At 39.2% G+C, this 21,351-nt stretch overlaps 1 protein-coding gene across 1 annotated transcript in view; it reads right to left on the bottom strand.

Annotated features, from left to right (window-relative positions):
* Window positions 1-21,351, bottom strand: part of SDCCAG8 (serologically defined colon cancer antigen 8) — a 236,607-nt gene that overhangs the window by 171,954 nt on the left and 43,302 nt on the right. Inside the window, exons 9-10 of the mRNA XM_008068997.2 lie at window positions 14,257-14,395; window positions 3,221-3,373 (exon numbers count right to left, since the gene is read on the bottom strand). Of these exons, the coding sequence (XP_008067188.1) occupies window positions 3,221-3,373; window positions 14,257-14,395 (292 nt within the window). The remainder of the gene's footprint in view (window positions 1-3,220; window positions 3,374-14,256; window positions 14,396-21,351) is intronic.

Below are 21,351 nucleotides of genomic sequence, written 5' to 3'. Positions count from 1 at the left end.
TTTTTTTTTTAATGTAGAGATGAGGTCTCACCTGCCCAGGCGGGTCTCGAACCCGCGGGCTCAGGCAATCCCACTCACCTCAGCCTCCCAAAGGCGCAGGATTACAGGCTGAGCCACCAAGCCCGGCATGAAAGGTTATTTTAAGGTAGAGATGAGGGGGAGGATAAATAGTTGAGGTGGTTATTACTTAATGGCTTCAATTTTCTTTGTTAGGTAAGTCCGGTTCTCTGCTGAGAATGAGAAGTAAAGAGGTGTGGTAGAGAAATTGAGGAAAATAAAGGTGATCTGAAATAGTTCTTGAAAAATGGGCCCAAGATACCATCACTTCCTACCAGGACTACTATAATTGCTTCCCACCTCATTTCCAGGCATCTGTTCTGGTTCTCCTACCAATCTACTGACAAAATAATTTTTCTCAAATATAAACGGTATCATGACACTGTTCAATTTAAAGCCATTCAATGGCTTTCCATCACTTTTTAGATAAAATTTAAAATCCTAGGCCAGGCGTGGTGGCTCTTGCCTCTAATCCCAGAACTTTGGGAGGCTGAGATGAGAGGATTGCCTGAGTCCATGGGTTCAAGACCAGCCTGGGCAATTGTGGAGACCTTATCTCTACAATAAATCAAAAAATAAACTGGGCATGGTAGCACGCGCCTATATTTCCAGCTACTTGAAAGGCTGAGGGGAAGGATCGCCTGAACCCAGCAGGTCGAGGCTGCAGTGGCCGTGAGCTTGCCATTGCACTCCAGCCTGGGGGGCCAAGTGAGACTCCAACTCACTCCATTGCCCAGGTTGGAGTGCAGAGGCATGCTCACAGCTACCGAGCATCAACCTGCTGGGCTCAGGCGATCCTTCCCTCAGCTTTCCAAGTAGCCAGAACTACAGGCATGCGCTACCACGCCCAGCTCATTTTTTTTTTTTTTTTAATTGTAGAGATGAGGTCTTGCCAAGTTGCCTGGGCTGGTCTTGAATCTGTGGGCTCAGGTAATCCATTGCCTCGGCCTCCCAAAGTGCTGGGATTATAGGCTGAGTCACTGAGCCCGGCTCTTCCCATGGATTTTAAGGCTATTGTGATTGGGTCCCAGCATACTTCTCCAAACTCACCCGACTATTCTCTTCCTTATCCCCTATGCTCCAGCCATTCAGGTCTTCTCTGGATTCTTAGAAAGTATGATGCTTTCCAGCTTCCAGAGCCTTGGATGTGTTGTTTACTTGGGCCTGAAACATTCTTCTCCTCAACTGTTCACCTGACGGTTCCTGGATCCTTTCAGGTCTCATTTTCGAAATCTTTGTCAGGAAAGTCTTTTATGACTGCCTAGAATAGGTCAGACTCCCCTACCCTATACTGAACCTTCATGGCTTTATCACAATGATTAAAAACTCATCTATGAGCCGGGCTCGGTGGCTCAGCCTGTAATCCTGCGCCTTTGGGAGGCTGAGGTGAGTGGATTGCCTGAGCCCGAGGGTTCGAGACCCGCCTGGGCAGGTGAGACCTCATCTCTACAATAAAAAAAAATTAGCCGGGTGTGGTAGCATGTGCCTGTAATTCCGGCTACTCGGAAGGCTGAGGCAGAAGGATCACTGGAGCCCAGCAGGCAGCGAAGCTGCGATGGCCGGGAGCGGTCACTGCAGTCTGGGCGACCAAGTGAGACTCCAACTCAAAACAAAACAAAACAAAACAAAAAAACAACTCATCTATGAAAGTATCTGTTTAACAAATACATGTCAACTTCTGCTAGCCCGTGAGCATTATGAGGAAGTTGCATTGGTCCTGTGACTACCACATTCTCAGTCCCTCCAGTTAATATCTATTGAATGAATAATGAATAGGAGAGAGGAATGCATAGAAGGATTTGCTAGAAAGCACCAAAAAAAGATCCTGAGTGTATAGCAGTGCCATCTGCAGGTTTGTATGATTTTCACTAGCTGAGATCATCAGTACAGGGCAGAAAAAGTAGGTAGTGAGACTGAGTAGGATTTTGATAGAGTAGGATTTTGATAGATATAATTTTTTTTTTTAGTCGAGGTCTCATTCTCTCACCCAGGTTGGAGCACAGTGGCACAATCATGGGTCACCACAGCCTCCTTCTCCCCCAGGCTCAAGTAATTCCTCCCGCCTCCGCCTCCTGAGTAGCTGGGACTATAGGCATGCACTATTACGCCCAGATAACTTTTTCTTATTTTTTGTAAAGACTTAGTCTCACTACTTTGCCCAGGTTGGTCTCAAACTCCTGGGCTCAAGTAATCCTCCCGCCTCAGCCTCCTAAAGTGCTAGATTATAGGCATGAGCCACCACACCTGCCTGACAGATATACTTTTTAAAAAAGATTATGAAGACAAGTGAGTTTACAGTGAATGCCTCAGTTTACCCATAATACTTAAAACTCACTAGATGGAAGTTGTAATTTCTCTCTTTGTATATCCTTAGGCCTGCACACTGCTTTGCACACAGCAAATACTCAGAGATTTGCTGAATGAGTTAATTATCACACCTTGGCATATTATAACAATACAGTATTAAGAGTACAAGCTGTGAGTCTACGTTTTAAAGAAAGCCTATTACACAGGTGTTTTGGTTACTTGCTCAATTTTATTCTATTTAGCAATTTAAAGCTAGGTTCCACTCAACTTCTACTGTTTCTCAAACACTGTCCATAGCATGTTGTCTGTTCCTTTTTCTTTTCATTTCTGTCTTCATCTGGTTACAGTCATTATTCATTATTTAATTTGTTAGAACTGACTTCATAAAGAATGATTTCATAGTCACTTTTTCTTGGTTACTCAGTTTCTTAAAAGTGTTTTATCTTCTTCGTGTTTAATTTGGGGTAAAGTGGGAATGTCAGTTCTCTTGATTTAGCCAAAACTGAAGTAAAATCTGGGTGTCTTCAGAGCACTTTCTCTCTTCTGGCAAACATCAGAAAGGGAATCAAACAGAATGGTAGGATTCAAGTAAATTTCACAATTTTGTAATATGAAATCTAACTGGTTATTTTATTTAAAAAGACCAGAGAAAAAACTTTATTGAGAAATATATGAAAAATCAAAACATTTAAAACTCTAAATTATATGAGCTCTAAATTAGAAGAAATGTGACTATTTGTTAAAAAAAGTTTTAAAATTTAAAGTTCATTCAAGAACTTCAGTTTAAAGATTCATCAATGATACCACAAAAAAACATTTCTTCTACAAAGTGGATAACAGCAGAGTCCTTAAGTACCTTTGATTTCATGTCCTCCCTTTCTTTTGTTACTTCTTTTTTCATCATCTCTTTCTCAAAGGCCCTTTTCTCTTGCTGAGAGGCGAGTTCTTTTTCAAGTCGCTCTGCCTGCCGTTCCAGCTCATTCTTCAACTGCTCACATTGAATTAAAGCCTGCCAGAATAAAACAGATTGAAAGGAGAATTTAGAATTTGGAAAAAAGTAAAGGAAAAATTAGATAAACTTTTTTTTTTTTTTTTTTTTTGAGTTGGAGTCTCACTCTGTCACCCAGACTGGAGTGCAGTGGCTGCTCCCAGCCACTGCAGCCTCGACCTGCTGGACTCCGGCGATCCTTCCACCTCAGCCTTCCATGCAACTGGAACTACAGGTGTACGCTATCACGCCCGAATAATTTTTTTAAAAAATTATTGTAGATACAAGGCCTCGCCAAGTTGCCCAGGCTGGTCTCGAACCCGTGGACACAGGCAATCCACTCGCCTCAGCCTCCCAATGTGCTGGGATTATAGGCTGAGCCACCAAGTCTGGCTGATAATTAAGCTTTAATTTTATTTGGAATAGTTAAAACTCATTATGACGTCCATTAGAATAATTTTGTTTTTATTTACAAATAGCACTGATCTAAAACAGTATCTAAGTGTTACGTTTATTCACATATTCTAATTTTCACAATTAGGGCTACATTAACTAATTAATTACACAATTTAGGTAATGAACCTTGATGAGGGCCACAGATGAATCAGAATTTTGAAAAAGGAGATCAAGAAAACCAAATGTTCTAATATTTTCAACTCCACATCATGTTCATATTTTATAAAATAAATAAGTATCCAATTTAACTAATTTCTTTTTTTCTTTCTTTTTTTCGAGTTGGAGTCTCACTATGTCACCCAGGTTGGAAGACAGTGACGCACTCACGGCCACTCCAGCGTAGACCTGCTGGTCTCAGGAGATCCTTCCACCTCAGCCTTCCAAGTGCCCGGAACTACAGGTGTGCGCTACTATACCTGGCTAATTTTTTTGATTTATTGTAGAGTTGAGGTCTCGTTAAGTTGCCCGGGCTGGTCTCGAATCCACACGCTCAGGCAGTCCTCTCACCTTGGCTTCCCAAAGTCCTGGGATTGCAGGCTTGAGTCACCGCGCCCTGCCTATTGTGTAATATTATATCATAATCAAGTTTCCTTAAATATAACTAAGATAAGATTTAGTTCACTCCCCTTAAACACAAAACTAAAGTAAAAATTATGTAATAATCAAAAGTTAAAATAAGGAAAGACTCAAAACGGCTCTCACTACCTAGTTTTATGAGGATCGTCATCTTCCATTTCTGGTAAAAGTCCATAAGTGTCCTTTAGTCTAGATTTCCCACTCTGCATTTCCAGATATAAAAACTTTCTAACTTGTTTTTGGCCACAGTTCCAATATCTTTATGTATAATACCCAATAATAAAACATGACTTCTAACCCAATTTCTAAAAATTCCAATAAAATTAAGGTACTATGACATTTTAGTCTTATCCCAGTGGTTTTTATCTACAGTATTCACCTTACTCAATCTCTCTTTTCACCTAGATTGGCAGAAAGAAACCCAAGTCTCATAGGTCTTTCATACCGTGTGGTTATAAATTTGACAGTCATATCACTTTGATAGTCATATTTGATTTTAATGGAGATGGAAATGGCCTCAATAAACACTGTGTTATGCATAGCTGTTTCCCTCTGGTGAAAGCTATAATAAATACAGACAATAAATATCTAAGGATATGGGAATTTTCCTTTCTTCATCTGGAAAGCATTAAATTTCAATTTTTTAAATCTATTCTGAAAAGTTTCTGTACTCCTAAGCATAAAATATAAGGGTAAAATTCAGTTGCCTCTGATAGCCGATAAACAACTAAAATGACTAAGAAATGATTCTCCTAAGTCCAATTCTAGTTGAGAATGCCTAGAAAAGGAAATTTTAAATTGGATTTTGAAAGAAAAATTATTAGTGACTTTTGTGCTTCCAATGCAATTGCTCTTGTGAAAAATATTTCACACGAACCTAATCAAAATGCTCGAAACTTGAACTGATAGGATGAATACTGTTCGCATGAATGGATAAAATGATTACTGAATACACACCGATATGTCCAGTCAGAAAGTCTTCAGCTGAACAGAAACTCAGGCGTCAACATCATTAATTACAGGAACAGAAGGAGAGACTGCTGAAGAGCTGAAGTCAGGCTACCATGCAAAGCAACTGAAGAACCAATTCTAAGAATTCGGTCGGCCAAGGAACAAGAAACATTAAACGATCCTGCTAAGATAAGAGGCGTAATGCCAAGACAGGATGATACCGCAGAAAGCACAAAGCGAGAAGGTGCACGTCACGTAAAGGAAACCACGGCTGACACCTGGGTTTGGTGAACGCCCGGCTCTCCGCTAGGTCTAGCCACACCCAACGGAGGATGAGGGAAGTACGAGGGGAGCCAAGAAACACCGACTGACAACAGCCAGGCTGAGGCCGGGCTCGGGGCTCAGCCTGCAATCGCAGCACGTTGGGAGGCCAGGGCGAATGGACTGCCTGAGCCCGTGGGTCCGAGACCAGCCCGGGCACCTTGGCGAGACCTCGTCTCTACAACAAATCAAAAATGAGCCGGGCAGGGTAGCGCGCGCCTGTAGTTCCGGCTACCTGGAAGGCCGAGGCGGAAGGATGGCCGGGGCCCAGCGGGTCCACGCTGGGGTGGCCATGGCCGTGCCACTGCATTCCAGCCTGGGCAACAACAGAGTGAGGCTCCAGCTCAAAAAGAAAACGAACAAACAAAAAACAGGTTAAAACCTGGTTATTCATGCCTCTTGGTGTGGCACCAATGATTCCATGCTATAGAACAGCTTTTACTTGTACTTGTTTTGATTTTAACATATATGCCTGATCACAATGAAGACATTATTAAGGCTTTGTAATACATGACATTAGAAATGTGATTTAATCTTAAAATATCTGTCTTACAATGGACCACACACACTAAAAGATTGGGTCTCTTAGACTAACATTTATATGCAATCTTCATTAAAGCATTCTCATTTAATTCTAGGAGTCTTCCTTCCAGTTTCCAGAATCCCAGTTGACTGAGTACCCCTGAGATTATATGCCTCTAGCCCTTCAATAAAAATAAGTGAATTTTCAAAGACTAGGTCAGTGAACAGTCAATTATGATTAAATGATAGAACTTAATCGATGACCAAGTTATTTTGGAGCCTGTAGTTGCTATTCTCCTAGCAGTCCCAAGCTGGTAGCATCTCCCTTCGCCTGAGTACAACCTCTTCCTCGGTGAAAAGGGGTGTAGGTCTTGGAAAGCTGAGGAATGACACTTTCCCCTCCATCCAACAGATTCAATCTTTAAAGGACCTTTTCTTTTCTGAGAAATGTTTTATTTGTGGTCATTCTATGTTGACCACATTAATACTTTTTTTAAAACATAATTTATTGGACTGGATATACCCAGTCCTGATTTCATTAAGCACTACTATCTTATTGGAGTCCAACATTTTCTAAAGCAAAGTCCAAATCTAGTCAACCAAATTTTTAAAGCAGGAAACCTATTGGAGGACATATAAAAGTCCTTCCCAACTGCTAGGGTTAGTTTCCTAGAAATCCCTGTGATAAGAGAATTCATGACTGATAAATTAAGATCGCGTGAGAAATATGGTTTATATCTATGAATATGAACTTGAAAACTTATGAACATGACTTCATTTCTGCATAATAAAGCCCATGAAATAAAAAATTACAGATATGCTTGTGGTAACTTCACATGAAAGCCTGTCCCTTCAGGCACTCCCACATACCGCCCAACAACTTCCCTTCCAATATAAGCCGGCAGGTCTAAGGCCTGGTTAACCTTTTGATCTGCTTCTTGTAACTTTACCAAAGTGTCACCTAAAGATCTGTACTTTTTTCTACCCTTTTTATTCCCAGGTTAATTTATTTTCCTCTTTTAAAAGTATCCCCAAGTTGTAATAACTTGCAGACTCAAACACAAACATTGAGTACCTACTATGTGCCAGATACTTTGCTTTTCCAGATACTTCACATGACTTCATTTATTTAACCCTCTTAACAAGTTTTAAGTGGTTCTTATCACTTAGTTGAAGAAACTGGGACTTTGAGATATTCAGTAACTTGACCAAATCACAGACTTAGAAAGTGGAAGAGTAGGTAGTTCCATAGCAGAATCTATGCATGGCATTATAATTTTCTCATGTTATATATTTATTTTCTTATAAAGCCTCAAACATTTAAAATACCATTATAAATGTTAATATACAATACAAAATAATCCCTTCTACTTGGCATGCAATACTCAAATATCACACTAGATGGCAACAAATGTCAAGAAACTAAAGAACAAAGTAACCATTTTATAGCTCAGTAATGCCAGTAGTTGGTTTTAAAATTAAACTATGTATACCACCTGACTTTTTAATATACTCAGAAAGCAAAAATCCTAATGTGTTTTAACACCCCTTCTGGATAAAAACCACTAGTCCTGCATTACACTTTGTAAACTGCTTAGTAATCAATCTTTGCATTCGTAATTACTAATTTAGTGAAAACGCTATAGATCATAATACACAATAGACTTGCTTGCTTTAAACTATTAAATTTTTAAAAGCACTAATTACAAAAGTTCACATTAACATTTAAAACTAATAATTGACTTTAATTCAATTCAACAAACATTTATTGTATAACTAAGATGTGAATCATTATGTGAGGAATACAATGATAGATGTCACAGATCTGACTTTTAAGGCTTTTTGTTGAGAGAGCTATGCAAATAGGAACCAGAATTATAAGCAACATCAGTAGGAATATAGAGGGTAAAGAGATTAATTCAAATAAGAAGGGGCTGGAGAAAACTTCGGGAAGACTGCCACCTGAATTGACCTTGTAGGCTAAATAGATATTCCCCAGAGGAATACAGGGCAGAAAAGTATAGCATGAGCAAATTCATGAAAATGATCATCTGTAGGTCATGTGCTGGAGACAGTGCATGTTATATAAAGGAGTGTGGTGAAAAATAAGTCTAAAAGAGTCAGAATGGGGCCAGGTTGTGAAAAATCATGCTAAGGAATTTGTCTTTTATTCTACTACAAGAGGGGAGCTACCTGAACAGGGAGATTTACAATTCAGAAAGACTATGGCAACATTGTGACAGATATGCTGGAATTAGAAGAAACCAGAGGGAAGCCAGTTTGAAAGCTATTGCAACAGTCAGCATAGGCTGCATAAGAGTATGCAAAGACTTGAGCCAGGGCGGTGGCATCCCAATAGAAAGGTGAAAACAGCTCAACAGGGGACTCAAGGAAAGAAACAGACTTGGAACAGATTGGATGTCAAGAGTGAGGGATGGGGAAGAGCCAAGATACTTTAAAGGATGCAAGCCAGGACTGTAGTCAAAATGATGATGCAATTCATTATTTGAAAAAGATAGGGCCGGGCACAGTGGCTCAAGCCTGTAATCCCAGCACTTTGGGAGGCCAAGGCAAGAGGACTGCCTGAGTCTGTGAGTTCAAGACCAGCCTGGGCAACATGGTGAGACCTCATCTCTACAATAAATCAAAAAATTAGCCGGGCATGGTAGTGCATGCCTGTAGTTCTGGCTATTTGGAAGGCTGAGGCAGAAGGATCACTGGTGCCCAGCAGGTTGATGCTGGGGTGGCTGTGAGCGTGCCACTGCACTCCAGCCTGGATGACAGAGTGAGATTCCAACTTAAAAAAAAAAAAAGAAAGAAAAAGATAATACAGAAAACAATAGGAGGAAAAGGTATTCAATGGGAAGGTGGAGCAAATTAATTATTTGGTTGAATGGTTTCAGATGCTTGTAGAATATCATCTATATAAAGAGATCTAGTAGCAGCCAGAAATGTAGGGTTGGGGCTCAAGAGATCAGTTAGGGATAAAGACACAATGTAGGGGTGTTCAGATGAAGGTACTGTTTGGCCATGAGAGGAGACAGGAATCTCAGGAAGTCAGGGCAACAGGGAAAAGGACTAGGAACACACCCTGAAGAAGGTCCACATTTAAGGCTTGTGGAAAACAAGTTAAAAGCAACTGAAGAGGAGTAGACATACAATGTGGATTCATGAGAGCAAGATAACCACTAAATCAAGGAAAAGGAATGATAGCTACGTCATGAAAGGACACTTAAAATGACTGCCAAGATTACAGAGTTTTAATGGAATGAGGATTGAGATGAGGTCACTGGGTTTGGTAATCAGGAAGTGACTAGTGACTATTTAGTGAGCAATTCAGTAGCATGAAATTAGACTGCAATTTGTTCAAAGCCTGACTACAATGTGTTCAGAAGTGAAAGGAAAGTGAGCAGGGTACACAACTGCCTTGAAAGGTCTGCCAGTGAAATAATGGACAGAAGGTAATAAACTGTGTAGAAGCAGATCAAATGAAGGCCGTTTTGTTGTTGTTGTTGTTTAAACAAGAATAATAGCTGAAGACAGTGGGAAGGGAAGGACAGAGGATGCAATAAAGATGTGATGACAAATGGCTCAGGGTCCTTGAAACTTTAGAAGCAGGAGTCATCATGAACTTAGAGAAGGAGATTCATCTTGGGAAATAAGAAGGAATAAAATGAGTAAACGAGACATTCAAGGGATGAGAAGATGGTGAGGAGACTAGTCATATGGTTCTAATCTCAGTCAAGTGAGAAGTAGGTCATCTGTTGAGGATGAGGGGCTAGCAGTGGAGCTGAGAAAGTGAGAAAAATAGAATTCTGGATAGAGTACATAAGGTAGTCAACTTCAGGAAAAAGAACTATTCAACAATACTTATAACTACTGAAGGGGCCAATATTACTCTTCAGTGGAACTCATCCAGTGGCTTTTTTAAGCAACTTTCTCCAACAATACCTGGTAAGCTGAAAGTAACAACAGGAAAAAAAAAAAGCTTGAAAGACTTAATTTTCACTGGGCACTGGAAAGATGGGCAACCTAATGGAATTCTAGAGTGCTAGTGAGAATAGAGTTGCCATTTCCGTCATCAGCAGATATTTTCTGAGTACTTATTATGTGCTAAGCACTATGCAAGATGCTAGAAATTTAATAGTGATCAAGATGGATAAGTTCCTTAAAGACAAACCATAACACAAACACTGTGTGTGTGTGTGTGTGTGTGTGTGTGTGTGTGTGTGTGTGTGTGTGTGTATGTATTAGAGGCAGGGTCCCAATTTATTGCCCTGGCTGGAGTGCAGTGGCATCAGCGGCATGATCATACCTCATCACAGCCTTGAACTCTTGGGCTCAAGCAATCCTCTTGCTTCAGCCTTCTGAGTAGCTGAGTAGCTGAGACAACAGGCATACACCACTATGCCTGGTTAACTTTTTAAAAAATTTTTTGAAGAAATGGGTTTGCTATGTTGCCCAGTTTTGAAATCCTGGGCTCAAGCAGTACATCTATCTCAGCATCCCAAAGTGCTGAGATTACAGGTGTGAGCCACCATGTCAGACCAATAATTCATTTTGGGAAATGCTAGTAATATAGTCAAGAGTGGTTCTTAAGGGGTGGTGGGGGGCAATTTGCCCTCCAGGAAACATTTAGCATTATTCAGAGACATCTTTGTGTAAGCTACTGGCATCTAGTATGTAACAGCCGAGAAAGCTGCTAAATATCCTACAATGGGCAAGACAGTCTCCAAAACAAAGAATTATGTAGCCCAAAATGTCAACAGTGCCAAGACTGAGAAACCCTGCTTATTACAAAGGTGTATAAGCAGTATATCAAACCTAGACATGGGAGAACAGAGATTTTCTAGAGGGAGTGCCACATAAGTTAAGACATGTAAGGATGGAGAGAATATCCAGGCACTGGAGTGAGGAAGAATTTGCATGGCATATATAAAGACCCAGAGATCTGGAAAGAGCAAAAGGTAATCAACGAGGTTACCTCACTACCACCACCACTATTTATTTATTGAGGAAATATTTTTGTGTCAGAGTTCCTACAAGATAACTTACATGTGTTTTATTTTATTTTTTTGAGTCAGGGTCTCAATCTGTCACCCAGGCTAGAGTGCTGTAGCATAATCATGGTTCCCCATAGCCTCCACCTCCTGGGCTCAGGTGATCCTTCTGCCTCAGCCTACCGAGTAGCTGGGACTACAGACGTGCACTGCCACACCAGGCTAAATTTTTTTATTTTTTATTTTTGTAGAGATGAGTTCTTACTATGTGCCCAGGCTGGTCTCAAACTCCGAAACTCAAGCAATTAATTGTCCTGCCTTGGCCTCCCAAAGTGCTGGGATTATAGGCATGAGCTACTATGTCCAGCCACATACATTTTAAAATGCAGTCCTCATTAACAATCCTATGAGTCAGATATTTCCGCATTTTACAGATGAGAAACTCTGAGGCACAGAGAAGTTAAATAACTTTTCCAAGGTCACACAACCAGAGAATGGTGGGGCTAGAAGTTGAGTGTAGGTCTGGCTAACTCTAATAAGTCCATGCTCATTAACTAAATTATCTTGCCTTTGACAACAGCGGCCATGTCTTCTGGGAGACAGAATGTGAGAGGAGAGAAGCAGCGTCAATACTGGAGGGCAAAAGGAAGCTGCATTACGACAGGCCTCAGAAGCACAGGAAAGAATCTGGAGCCGAGCTCGGTGGCTCAGCCTGTAACCCCGCGCCTTTGGGAGGCTGAAATGAGTGGGATTGCCTGAGCCCGCAGGTTCGAGACCCGCCTGGGCAACTTGGCGAGCCCTCATCTCTACAACAAATCAAAAATTAGCCGGGTGTGGTAGCACGCGCCTGTAGTTCCAGCTACTTGGAAGGCTGAGGCGGAAGGATCACTGGAGCCCAGCAGGTCGAGGCTACGGGGTCTGGGAGCGGACCACTGCACTCCAGTCTGGGCAACAGAGTGAGACTCCAACTCAAAAAAAAAAAAAAAAAGAAAAGAAAAGAAAGAAAGAATCTGGAGATTGTCCTGAAAGCAGGGGAAATTCTCTGAAAGGATTTTAAATTGGAGAGTCACATGATCAAAATCTGTCTTTAAGAAACCACTTCTGGCTGCAGTGTAGGGAATGGAATGAAGGAGGGGAGACAAGTTAGGAGCCTGTTGTAATATCTAAATCCAGAGACTACCGTAGCTGCAATAAGAAAAGAGTGAGACAAAAATTCAAGAAAACTTCAGAAAGTCAGCTTTTGCACTTAGTGCCTGGTGGAAAATTAGGTTGAAGGAGGGGATGAAACAGTTTTCCGATCAGAGCATGCTAGTTGACAAAGGTGCCATTCAATAAGTTAGGGAACACAAAAGAGGAAGCAGATTTGGCAGAGTGAATATAATGACTTCATTTTGAAATTGTAAAGTTTGTGTTTAAGTGAGAAGAAAAGAAGACTGGGCTGGAGACAACAGATAAAATGAGAGATAAAAAGAGAAAACGCAGAAAAACTTGAAGGCAAGAATGAGGACATGGAGTAGATTTAACTATGACAGGGAAGGAAGAAAAGACGCTGGTTTAAAAAAAAAAAAAAAGGCTCTGGTCAGAGAGAGTGGTTTCAGAGTTTGAGACCTTAGGGGCACTTGAGTGCATGTGGGAGTTAGAGTGGTGAAGGGGAAAAACATGAGAGTTAAGAAGGACAAAGAGTGCTGGTGTTGTCTATATCAATCATTGGACGCTGAAACTTTTAAGGATGATGAAAGGAGATAGTGGAGGGGGAAACGGTCAGATACTAAAGCTCTTAAAAGTGTCAGAGTGCCTTCTAGATAGAGAAGTTTTATTGATTAAGATTAGGGAGAAGAGAGACAACAGTGATTTCAGAAAGGAGTGGTAATCTAATTTCAAAGAGGTAACAGAAAGTAGGTATCAACACCCTAGAAATGGCAGTAAGAAGTGAAGAAAATGCTGATTCCTCCATCACAAGCCACCTGAGATGAAATTAATGGCAAAGGGCATTCACTGGAGGATTTAAGGGTCATGATATCATCAAGGGACAGCTAGAGTTCAGAACAAATGAAGAAATGGGAAGGAGTGTTTGAGGAAACAGTAATGCATGTTGGGGAGTTTGGTCAGTACTGAATCCAAGTTTCAGAAGGCAGAGAGGCACTGGTAATGAAATTTGTAATAAATGAGTGTCACATGGTCTGGGAAGTGTTAGGGTTAAACTAGGTAGAGACAACTGGATAAGGCAATGGTTGACAAGAGGCTTAATATAGAATTGAATAGCCTTAATATTTTAATAAAACACTAAAGTTACTATATGGTTTAGTACTACCCAGTATAGCTTTTCATAATGATAATGTTCCATATCTGCATTGTCCAACATGGTAATCACTAGCTATATGTGGCCATCAAGCACTTGAATTACAGCAAATGTGTCTAGGGGAAATATATGGCAACTTTAGTGGATAAGACGTGGTCCCCAAACACAGCAGTGAATCAACAGCAATCTCTTATTATACAAAATGCCTAGGATACTGTCTGATCACGAAATGTTAATAATTGTTTTAGTTATTGTTATTATTAAATATGATTGAGTTAGCTTACAGTGGATCCAAACTCATAAAGATGCTATATTATTATCTTTGACATATTTATTTGCTATGTTATTATCTTTGACATAAATATACCTATGTTATTATCTTTGACATATTTGCATGTTCTTAAAATTTCCCATGCATGGGGGAAAAAACCTGTCTTAAGTCTTATTTGAACATATACAGACTAATGGTTATGTGGTCAGATTTTCATCACACTAAAAACTATCAGCAAATAAAAAGGTTGTACATACAAGTCTCGCAAAGCTCTTTACCATATTGTACTACATCCTCTGAACAATAATATAACAAAAGTATTTGCAGAAGAATAAGAATTCTCCAAATAGTAAATTTGTTTAATTTAGAAAAGTCAACTTTAACAGATTGGTATTCACTTTGCATGTTTGGGAAAGAGTCCAGTTATAAACGAAAAACCAAAGAAATACTCAGAAGAAAAAAAAAGAGCGATTCTCCCCTTCCTTTATTTGTATCTTATTAGACTTGCCTTGGTTTTTTCAAAATTGGCTTCCTCAGTCATTTGTACAGCCTGTTTCACCTGTTCATAAGCACTTGCTTCTCTCTGCTGCACATCTGCCAAGCTGCTCCTTACAGAAACTAGTACAGACATCAAGTCATCTCTTTCTCTGTCAACACAAGAACATTCAAAACAAGAAATGATCAAACGATCATGTACTCATAAGTCAGGGAAAAAAAGCATTAATATTTATTAGACGAGCCAGAGTGGGCTGGCTCAGCACATATCAAATAAAGTACACCCTAGAGAAAGACCCTCTGTCCTTACTTGGCAAGCAGTGGGCAGAGCAGCTAGAAGGGCTGAGAGCATTCGTGGCAGGACTGCATCTGCAGGGAACAACAAACTATTGTGGAGAGGGCTGCACAGTAAAGTGCAGAAAAGAGCAAATAAGTTTTTAAAAAGAGGGAGGGTACAGAAAAGGAAAAATGCACCGAAGTTGGGAAGGTAGGAATTATACTCCAAAGTAGTAGTCAACATTTTAAGAAGGAACTAATGTTTTGTTTATGCTGCTGAACTTATTTGTTCAAATATCTGTCCTTGCGTTTTTATCAATCTCCTCAATCCTCTTTTTCTCTTTCAATTAAATTATTTGACCTACTTATGAATATATCTTTCTTTCAATGGGCAGTACTGTGGAACTCCTCAAATCCCCTGGTTATGCATATAACATTTACAATTTAACATAATCTTATTCTACTGGGTTTGATCGTTGCCAAGCCCCACCCCTTCCTCAGCAATACTCAGAAGTCCCCTAAGCTAAGTTGTTTATTGGGAGTAGCAGTGAACTGAATGCCAAAATGCTTTGGGATGTAAAATAACAATGTTCCAATCTCATAGATTCCAGGACATTTGGAATCTATCAACTGAATAAAAATATCCAATAGACCAAAGAGAAAATGAAGTGGGAAACTTTCTATACACAAAGCAAAAAAAAAAAAAAAAAAAAGTTGGACTGTTACATATGCAATTCCATGCTTAGTTAAAGAGCTCAAGTTTTAAACGGTGGTTTCAAATTCATTTGAAATAAATACTTGCAGTTTCCTTTTCATTGCCAAGCTCCAAACTATCAGAAAAGAGCCAACTATAATTTTTAAAAAAAATTCAGCAAGTTTTAAAGAGTCATAGTTTAGATTATAAACTCTGGGTTTGAATTGCTTTCAGAATTAACCAAAAAAAATCTATCTGTGAAAGGTAAAATAATTTAAACTATTTGTGGTATTTGGAAAGCAGTTACATTTTAAGAAACATGTAATACTGAACAAAGTAACAATTATTAGCAGTTTCATAAAAGCTCTCTTTGTCTACAAAAAGAATAAATTGCTGCAAATATCATAAAATTCATGGGAGCATAGTGATTTCACTTTAGAATTTCCTGATTTGTTTATTTAAATTGATAAAAATAATTTACCTTTTTTATTCTAAAGGAAATGAAAAAGGAAGTAAATTGCTTTAGTCAAATATAATCAAGCACAATTATTATGTGAAATAGTAGAAGAATCAAAGAAAAATTAAATTATTCTAGTTAAGTAAAAAATAAATGAAAGCAAAGTTGAATTTGTATTTATTTGCATTTCCAAAAACATCCTGTAACATTAAAGAGGACAAGCTTCATTAAGGATATGTAATCCAACTAGGACCTATGATTCTAGAAGAAAAACATTCACTATGTAAGGATAGTAACTCAATATAGGCATCATATCGTCACCTTAAATTTCTAAAACCTACTGAAAAGCAAAAGTTACAATTCAATATTATCTGTTCCTGATACCAAGCCATCACCAGAGCCAAAATTCTAAAAAAAAAAAATGAGCAAGAAAACTCAGTATTTATAAATATGCTAACAGACAGATCACAAGAGGATCAACATCTAACAAAATTGCTTCTTCTGGGAGACCTATGCTTAATGCACTTAATCTCTTTACAGGATATCCTCTTGCCAAGAGCAGTGTCTGTCACACAGTAGATCTCAACGAAATAAATGACAAGATGACAAATAAATGAATAAAGAGTCTGCTATAACAGGATGACAAAAAAGGTAAAGTAAGGCTCCATCCAAGCTCTAATATTTTAGGATCTAAATTGAAAAAGTCATCTGATTGTTCAGAATTGGAAACTAAAGAGTTTAGTTGCTCTGGTTTAAAAACTTTCAGAATATAAACTCATCAACTTTAAACCGCTGAACTACAGAAAATCATCAAAGATAAACCCCAGAATACAGATGTCTTGTCAAGCCCATCATTCAACAATGAGACCACTAAATGATTATGCTACAACTGTATAACTGCTGAACTGATGCACTCCACCTTTTTGTGAGGCAAAAGCACTATGTGCTTCAAGGTGGCTCTTAGCCCATCAGGAACGCTTGCAGATAGGTAGTCATCTTGGCAATTTAGGATTATCCACTAAGGTGCTACATTTTAGTTTTGGTTTGGTTTTGGTTTAACTCAGCCAGCCGTATACAAACAGCAACCACTCAAAAAGAAAAAAAGGAAGAAAAAGGGCCAGTCATGGTGGCTCAAGTCTGTAATCCCAGCACTTTGGGAGGCCAAGGTGAGGCGGTTACTTGAGCCCATGGGTTCGAGAACAGCCTGGGCAACTTGACGTGACCTCCTGTCTACAATAAATCAAAACATTAGCTGGGGCGTGGTAGCATGCACCTGTAGTTCTGGCTAGTTGGAAGGCTGAGGCGGAAGGGTTGCCTGAGTCCAGGGCGTCAATACTGGGTGGCTGTGAGTGTGCCACTGCACTCCAGCCTGGGCAACAGAGTGAGACCCCCCCCCAAAAGACCCTGACCCCTCTCCTCAACACAAAGGCCTTGCTTCCTGCTCCATTCCTATGTTCATTTGGCTGTCATCTTGATCCATCTTCCATGTTTTAGCCCCACACTTGTCCCTTGGGTCTAACAGGGCTATGTGAATGTTTTGATGAATGTAAATAAAGGAGTTTCTTGAAGCAAAGCCAGCACACAGCATTAACCCTGCAACATTCCATATTACAAAGTAAAGAGCAGCTGAGGCAGAAAGATGATATAAAAGATTATGTGTGTTCTGGGTTGAGAAGCACATAAAACTTACACACACTAATGAGCATGTAATATTTAAGGAACTTAGTGCAACAATCAGAGCCAAAAGAACTGAGAAAGTTCTGAATAATCTTGGCCAAGTATTTAAAATAAGCAAAAGAGAGAGAGTGTGTCTGATATAGGTTCACATAAGCTTCATCTTGAAATATGGAGTGCCTAAGAAATGCCTTAAAATTCCTAGATCGCTCTACAGTTATTATCAGTTTTAAGCATTATTAAGCACCATTAATAAGCATTATTACCACTGCTTTTAAAAAGAAGTCTAGAAGGCTAACTACAACACTTCTTTGTTCCTCAGTTCTGGGAAGTTCCTGCTGCAGTCCTTTGAAGTCAACTATACAGAGCACTGCCAATGATGTACCCCAAAATCACAAGCTGGACTAAAGCCCCAGAATAGTGCCCTGGTACTCATTTCTCTTTTTTGAAAAGGACACTGAAACTTCTTCAGGGTAGTAAGAGGTGCAGAAATGAAGCTTGCTCTATCTCGCTCATTAAGAAAAAAAAAAAAAAAGGTTGCTGTTACTCTTACTACTCTTACCTTCCTTATGACATAGCGAGGCCTGCGTGAAAGGCAAAAGTTCAGAAACAATATGAAGATTTCAGCTTTAAAAATATCTCTAATGCCATCAGTGGTGGTTAAGTATACTCTCCAAAAAGTCCCCAAGGGCCTAAAAAAACACTAGAAGCATATGATCAGTCTGGTCTCCAAGTTGTGCCTGATCCCCTCGTTGTCAACCACACAAGTCATTCTTATGTCACATATTCAAAACAGTACATTCTGAAGGATGCAACAAGGGAGCTTAAAGCTGGTGTCATAATACCACATTTCCAAAAGAGGCCAGGAAATTCTTTTGGCTTATCATATTTGAGGTATACTTTTTAAAAATTCCATGTTAAAATCATGTCGGACATATTATGATAACAGCTTATTGAGGGGTTAGGCTTCTAACTATACACAAAACTAGAAATCCAACCCAAAAACTGTTGGATATTCTTCAAAGTAAGCATAACACTCAATATTCAGCATTCTATATTAAGAAATTGAAAGAAACTGAACACAGGCTTAGGACAAGAGAATGATATGGAAAAAAAAATTTTCATTGACAATAAAACCAGAAACCTTCAGTGTATTCTGTTATTAAAGCTGAACGTGAAGTAATGATATGCTAGCAAAGCAGAAAATTGAAATAAGTAGGTTGACACTTCTTTTAAGATGCTAAGCACTCAGATTTAGGATAGTGACAAAAGGACTACATAGCTGAGAAATAATCTACTTTCTAAATGACTGCCAAACTTGGAAGCAACATAAACATTACAACTTCTTTTAAAAATATTTTTCTCATAATCTGGAAGAATAATATGAAAGGCAATATAATGGGAACCCCTATTTTTTATTTGTGATTAGTTTTGCGAGACTATCTAATTTTAAAATCTGCCTCTTTTTATCTATGTGACTTTGAATATGTCTTTTTCTTTTTTTTTTTTTTTTTTGAGTTGGAGTCTCACTCTGTCACCCAGACTGGAGTGCAGTGGCCGCTCCCAGCCACCGCAGCTGCGAACTGCTGGGCTCCAGTGATCCTTCCGCCTCAGCCTTCCAAATAGCCGGAATTACAGGCATGCGTTACCATGCCCGGCTAATTTTTTTATTTATCTTAGAGTTGAGGTCTCACTGCCCAGGCGGGTCTCGAACCCGCGGGCTCAGGCAATCCACTCACCTCAGCCTCCCAAAGGCGCGGGATTACAGGCTGAGCCACTGAGCCCGGCTGTCTTTTCCTTTTTTAATTATTTTTTTCATTACATTCTCCTTGCAAAAGTAGTTAACAATACGGTTAAAGACCTATGTAACATATACTTTCAATTTCAATGCCTTCTTCCACCTCTCCAATGATAATCACCATTAAATATTTGGTGTTTATTCTTTCAAATTTTTTCCATGCATATGTATGAACCTAAAGCAAAGGTAGTATGCTTGTATATGGACTTCAAAAATATATATAGTTTCATACGGGGTATATGATGCAAGAAATCGTGGCTAAACACTTTGTTTTCTTTCAACAATATATTCTGAAAGTAGTCCCCACATTCGTATACACAAATCTACTTCATTCTTTTTTTGCACTGTGCACACAATTTCGTAGTTGCTCCAAACCATAGTTTAGTTACTCTTCTTTGAAGAATATTTAGGTTGTTCACATCATTACAAACAATACTGCAAAGGCATTCTTACCAATGCCCCATTATACATGTACATGAGTTTTTCCTCCAGGATAGATTTGAAAAATGAGATGCCCAATTCATTAATTTAAATATTAATGAATAACGTTAAATTACCCTCCAAACTAGTTGTACCAATTTATAGTTTGACTAGCAGGGTATGAAAATACTTCCTTACTCCTGGCCACATCAACTCTTCCAATTGCCATCCTCTAGTTTTTGCCAGTCTGAGAGGTTATTTTTAAATGGTATTTTCTTGAATTCTAACAGAATGAATAACTTTTCATGTATTGACATCTTCCTCTTTTATTGTTCATTAATTTCTATTCTTTATCCACTCTGCAAATGAGCAGTTTGTCTTTTTTATTTCAATGAAAATTCTTCATATATCTAGTATTATCAACCTTTTGTTACATATGGTGCAAATACTTTTCCCGAGTCTTTAAACTTAATTTGTAATATTATATTGTAAGGAAATTTATTTCATTTTTCCAAATTGGGGTCTCATTCTGTCACTCAGGCTGCAGTGCAGTGGCATGATCATGGCTCATCACAGCATCAACCTCATGGCTCAGGTGATCCTTCCACTTCAGCCTCTTAAGTAGCTGGCACTACAGGTGCACGCCACCACACCCAGCAATTCTTTTATTTTTATTTTTTTGTGGAGATAAGGTCTAGTTATGTTGCCCGGGCTGGTTTCAATCTCCTGGGCTCAAGCGATCCAGTGATACTCCTGCCTCAGCCTCCCAAAGTGCTGAGATTATAGGTATGAGCCACTGTACCTGGCCTAAGATTTTTTTTTCATATTTACTTCTAATGCTTTTATAGTCTGAATTGTAACTAGATATTTAAACTATCTTGAATTTATTTTTGTATAGTTCTTTTTTTTCAGATATAAACTTCTCTGAGCCTCAGGATCCCTAGCTATAAAATGAGGGTAATGATATCTACCTCACAAATGCTTTAAGGTTAAAAGAGATTATGTGCTTATTGCCTGGCACTGTCCATGGCATACAATAAATATTCACTACATGTTGGTTCACTAACTGTTAACTTCATGCTAGTTGGATCTGAAAATATACTTAATATATTAAATAGGCTGGGTTTGGTGGCTCAGGTCTGTAATCCCAGCACTTTGGGACGAGGTGAGGCGACTGCTTGAGCCCACAGATTTGAGACTAGCCTGGACAACTTGGCGAGGTCTAAATTATATGTATATTAAATATAAAGAACTTAGTAGCATTTAATAATTAGTATACTATTTAACAGCAACAACAAAAAAAGACAGAACCATCAGCACAAATTAAAAAAAAAAAACTACCGGCTGGGCTTGGTGGCTCAGTCTGTAATCCCAGCACTTTGGGAGGCCGAGGTAAGTGGATTGCCTGAGCCCTCTGGTTTGAGACCTGCCCGGGCAACTTGGTGAGACCTCATCTCGACAATAAATTAAAAATTAGCTAGGCGTAGTAACGCACACCTGTAGTTCCAGCTACTTGGAAGGTTGAGGCAGAAGGACTGCCTGAGCCCAGCAGGTAGAGGCTGCAGTGGTCGTGAACGTGCCACTGCACTCTAGCCTGGGTGACAGAGTGAGATTCCAACTCAAAAAAAAAAAATTTTAAAAATCTACCAATCTATATTGGAGATGCTATTTTTATATCATAACCAGTAGGTTAGTCATATGTGGAAACCACAGCTACCAGACATATTGATCATTCTTGAAGAATGATACGTTCAGAAGGGTTACAATATTTGTTGAATATTTTGTCAAT

Source organism: Carlito syrichta, unplaced genomic scaffold (genome assembly GCF_000164805.1).
Source record: "Carlito syrichta isolate Samal-C Ts95f unplaced genomic scaffold, Tarsius_syrichta-2.0.1 Scaffold311719, whole genome shotgun sequence".
Lineage (NCBI taxonomy): Eukaryota > Metazoa > Chordata > Mammalia > Primates > Tarsiidae > Carlito > Carlito syrichta.
Note: the sequence above shows the minus strand (reverse complement) of the source record. Positions and strands in the feature narration are given on the sequence as shown.